At 59.5% G+C, this 4,771-nt stretch overlaps 1 protein-coding gene across 1 annotated transcript in view; it reads left to right on the top strand.

Moving 5' to 3' along the window:
- Positions 1-80: 80 nt before the first annotated feature.
- Positions 81-4,771, top strand: part of LOC104541045 (neurobeachin-like protein 2) — a gene marked incomplete at both ends in the record, with an annotated part of 10,239 nt that continues 5,548 nt past the window's right edge. Inside the window, 14 exon segments of the mRNA XM_010185007.1 lie at positions 81-200; positions 280-302; positions 304-596; positions 696-778; positions 884-976; positions 1,421-1,592; positions 2,108-2,241; positions 2,337-2,496; positions 2,573-2,675; positions 3,210-3,363; positions 3,506-3,664; positions 3,754-3,913; positions 4,141-4,226; positions 4,509-4,708. Coding sequence (XP_010183309.1) covers positions 81-200; positions 280-302; positions 304-596; positions 696-778; positions 884-976; positions 1,421-1,592; positions 2,108-2,241; positions 2,337-2,496; positions 2,573-2,675; positions 3,210-3,363; positions 3,506-3,664; positions 3,754-3,913; positions 4,141-4,226; positions 4,509-4,708 — 1,940 coding nt within the window.

Raw genomic sequence — 4,771 nt, 5'->3', positions numbered from 1 at the left:
GGTGAGCATCATCCCCATCCCCATCAAGGGAGGCAGCGAGGACCCCAGGATGCCTGATGTCCCCTCCTTGTTCCCCCCAGCACTGCGTTGACGTTGTCCACGTCGCCGGCCGCCGGCCCTTTGGCCAGAACATTGTCAGCATCTACGCCGACGGGCACCTGCGGAAGACGGCGCAGCTCCGTTTCCCCTCCCTCCATGAGGTGAAAGGAGCCCCCCAGCACCCACCCAGACCCCTCTCCTCATGGCAAGAAGCTGAGCACAACTCCTTCTCCCTTCCAGTCCTTCACCTCCTGCTGCATCGGCTTCCACACCCCCCCCGGCCACCACCACCAGTCACCCACCAGCATCCCATGGGCCAGAGCTGCTCTTCCCTTCACGCCCTGCGCTCGGCCGCTCCCAATCGGTCCCCGCTGCCCTGGGCCCCCACTCTTGGACCCCTACTCAGCCCCCCACAGAAGGAGTGGTGGCCACCACAGCAGCCGGCAGCCAGGACACCGAGTGGGGCAGCCCCACCTCCCTTGAGGGTCACCTGGGCTCCGTGGCAATCTTCTGTGAGGCCCTGCAGCAAACACAGGTCAAGGCGCTCTTCTGTGCAGGTACGTCAGGGTGGGACGCAGGGGACACCTACAGGGATGCTGGTGGGAACTGAGGTCTCCTCCACCATGCCTCAGCTCACCCCAATCCTCTCCCCGCAGGACCAAACGTCACATCACCGTTTACACTGGAAGGTGACTTGGTGGAGCTGGGCAGCAAGCTCTTGCTGTACTACACCCCACAGGTGAGGAGAGCCACCCTGCCAAGGATGGGGACAGCACTGGTAGAGCCTCTGCCATAAGTGACATCTCCTGGAGCACGAGGATGCTCCCATGGTGCTTTCTTCTAGGCCTGCAGGAACAACATCTGCCTGGACCTCTCTCCCAGCCACGGCTTGGACGGGAGGCTGACGGGACACAAGGTGGTCAACTGGGACATCAAGGTACGCTGGGCGCAGGGTGGCCTATCCTGGCCTATCCGCCCCATGGCATGGAGGCAGCTGGGTCCCTTCTTGGGTACGAGGACAGGACAGGACCCCCACAGGGTGTTGGGTGGCTGTGGGGGTTCCCCTGGACCCTACAGGGACTGACATGATGTTGGGTCCACCAAAAACCTGCATGATGGGTTCCCTAAGGACCTGTCTGCCCCATAGCTCCTCAGCGTCCATGGGTGGTGCAGGCGAACAGATACTTTTTGGGGACCTGTTTTAGGTTTGTGCTGTAGGATGGGTCTGGGCACACCCCGATCTTTGCAAGCCACCAGGCCTGGCTCTCCCTGGCTTGGGTTGAGCCCATGAGCAGGCAGGATGGACCCTGAGGTGCAGATCAACCTCCTCCACGCTGCCATCACCATGCAGCACCCAGCAACGCCTCTCTCCATCCTGCAGGACGTGGTCAACTGCGTGGGTGGGATGGGCGTGCTGCTGCCCCTGCTCGAGCAAGTGGTGTCCAAGAAGGAGGAGCCCGAGGATGAGCAGGAGACCAATGACCTGGTGGGACCAGAGCTGACGTCCTCCAGGAACGCCCAAGGCATGCTCATCCCTCTGGGAAGGTCCTCAGGTGAGGATGTGGAGTAGGAGTCAACGTGCTTGGCTGGCTGGAGGTAACCCCACTGCCACATGGGTGGTGCCTGGAGCTGGTGTCTACCATGGGCAGAGAGGTCTTACCTGGAGCACCAAAGTCATGGAGTAATGGAGAAACCATTGACATCTCTTAATGTTGTGACCTAATTAGTCAGAAACGAGCATTTCTAGGAAGAAGAGGGTGGTTCCAAGCTGCTTAACCTCTGGCTTGACTTTGTGTGGAGTCTCTGGTGTCTTATAGTAGGGTTCATGCAGGAGACTTCTCCTGCATGGGTGAACCAGGCTTTCTCCCAGTACCAATCTTCTTATATCCAAGAAGCTCGGAATAACGGAGGTTTCCACTGGCTTAAATTTGGGGGAAAGAGGGGAACAGGCTGAAAAGTTTGCAGAGAAAAGCTGACGGTGGGGTCTTCAGGATGCCCATGTAGGAAGGTGTTTGGGGTGGGCACAGGGCTCACAGCACCCGGTGGGGCTCTGCCCTGTGCCTTGCAGAGAGCAGGCTGGAGAGGAACAGCGTGGCTGCCTTCCTGCTGCTGGTGAAGAACTTCATCCAGAACCACCCGGTGAACCAGGAGAGCCTGGTGCAGTGCCACGGGCCAGCCATCATCGGGGTGCTCCTTCAAAAGGTATGGGGGGGCTACCAAAAGCTCCATCTCGCAGTCCTGGGGGCTGTTCCCCATGGGGGACACCAGGGCTGCAAGCCTCTTCTCACCCATGGCAGGTCTCTGGTCCACTGCTGGACATGAGCACGTTGATGGCCTCGCAGATCCTCATGGAGCAAGTGGCCTCTGAGGGCAGCGGGCTCCTCCTCCACCTACTCTACCAGCATCTCCTCTTCGACTTCCGCATCTGGAGCAACAGCGACTTTGCCGTCCGCTTAGGTGGGAACTGGGGATGCTTTGGGGGTGTTCTCCATCCCCTCTGGCCTCCGTGGCTACTGACACCTTCTCCCTGCAGGTCACATCCAGTATCTGGCCAACGTCGTCAAGGACCACAAGCAGCGCATCCGCAAGAAGTATGGGGTGCAGTACGTCCTGGACTCCATCCGGACGTACTACGGGTGAGCTGCTGCTTGTAGCCAGGACCCCCAGATGCTGTTGTGGTGGTGGGCTTCACCTCTGGGAGCTGTGGTTTGGGGTAGACACCCTTTGCTTGGGGGAATATCCACCCTGCATGGGAAAATCTCCCAGTTTGGGAGCATGGTGGTGGGTGCAGGACCTTCCACTCCCCATGGCCATGCCCCATCCCCAAGCCTGCACCCAGATCAGCCTCAAAATCCACCCTCAGCATCTCATCAGCAACTGAAGCCATGGTGTTGAGATCATCTGCAACAAGTAGATCCACTTTTCTTGTCTAACCCTGTGCATTTCTGCACGACCATGATGCTGGGGATGCTCACACCCTGCAGAGTCCCAAATGCACGGGGTGGACCTTTCCCAGTGTGTTGACCAGAAGGGATGTCTACACTGGGCCGTTGTGGAGCTCCTCAGGCTTCATGGTGGGGTTTGGGATCATGCTGGCAGTGGGTGACAAGGGACAAGAGGGTGACTGTGTACGTCCGCAGAGGGAATGCCCATGCGTGTCTGTCCATCAGCACTTCCAGGGAGAAGACCACAACCACCGACGACATCAAGACAGTGCAAACGTCCCTCTTTAGCTTGGTGAAGGACTTCTTCTGCAGGAGCTTCTCCGGGGAGGAGATGCACAACTTGCTGAGCTACGTGGCTGGGGCACAGGAAGAGCAGCAGGTACGGCACCGAGCCACCCAGGTCCCCAAACACCTCAGTGTGCCTTGAGCTGGCCCGGTGCTTGGCAGCAGGTGGGGAGAAGTCACCGAGGTCCTGCTGGGGCACGTGGAGGGCAGTGGACAACCGGCCCCGTGTCCTGCAGGTCTGCGGGGCGCTGGAGGTGATCCACAGCCTGCTGAAGGGTTCGCCTGCCCAGGAGCAGCTCTTCGCCTTCCTTTTTGAGCCAGGCCATGTGGAGGTCCTCTTCTCGCTGCTGGTGCAGAAGAAGTTCTCGGATGAAGTGCGGGAGAGGGTCTTCAAGGTAAGGCAGGTCCCCAGCACCAACCTTTTATCATCCCAAGCCTCCAGGGGCTTTACTGCAGCAGGGGCCACCTCTCTCTGTCTCACCAGGTTCTCTACAAGATGCTGAAGTACGAGAAGGTCCCTGAGCGCAGCAAGAACCGCCTGAAGCTGAAGGACATCGGGTACCAGGGGCTCATCGCCTTCCTCAGTGATGTCCCCAGCTCCATGCTGCTCTTCCGCTGCCTCTCGGAGCAGGTCCTCGGGGCAGGTACAGAATCATTAAGGTTGGAAGAGACCTCTAAGATCATCAAGTCCAACAATGTGCCCTGCTGAAATCAGGCTGGCCCTGGCCACCCATCCCAGACACATGCCATGGGGTCATCATTGGTGGCTTCCCACAAGGCTCAGCCAGTCTTGGGGCTGGGAGGTCTTTGGTGGCTTTTGGGGATGGGAGGACGTGTCCCACCACCTTTCTTATTCTGTCCTTGCCCACAGATCCCCCCAACTACAAGGACCTGGTGGCCGTGGTTTACCTGTCCCACCGGGCTGAGCTGACCGTCCGGCTCGACATCTGCCGCAAGGTGAGCAGGGCCATGGGTAAGCGGCTGTGGCCGAGTGGTAGCCCCAGAGCTGAGCTCCTTGGGCACCCAGCCATGCCCAAACAGGGTGGTAACTCCCCATGCATGGGGCTGCCAGCACATGGACGTGCCAGCGTGGAAGTGGCACAACATCCTCCATGGTTATGGAGTATCTGGGGTGCTCAGGACCAAACATCCTGCACCTTGGAGGGGCCAACCCTCCAAGAAGCTACCAGGAGCTGGGGCAACATCATCAGATCTACCCCCTCGTGCTTTCTCTTGCAGCTCTTCCACTTGATCTACGCGCAGCAGGACATGGTGAAGCAGCTGGCGAGGTTGGCCGGCTGGCAGGACACCCTCACCAAGCTCTACATCAAGGAGTCCTACGAGACTTTTTGCAACGCGAGCAGCGGGGGCTGCCTGGAGCTCCACCGCCTCTCGGACCCCATTGGCAAAGAGGGGACGAGCCCACCGCTGGCTGAACTGCAGGAGCTGGATGTCTTCTTGCCACTGGGCTATGAGACCTCGGACCAGGAGCTCTCTGAGGG

The sequence above is a fragment of the Mesitornis unicolor genome, unplaced genomic scaffold (assembly GCF_000695765.1).
Source record: "Mesitornis unicolor isolate BGI_N332 unplaced genomic scaffold, ASM69576v1 scaffold4415, whole genome shotgun sequence".
Lineage (NCBI taxonomy): Eukaryota > Metazoa > Chordata > Aves > Mesitornithiformes > Mesitornithidae > Mesitornis > Mesitornis unicolor.
This window is presented reverse-complemented; position numbering and strand designations above follow the sequence as displayed.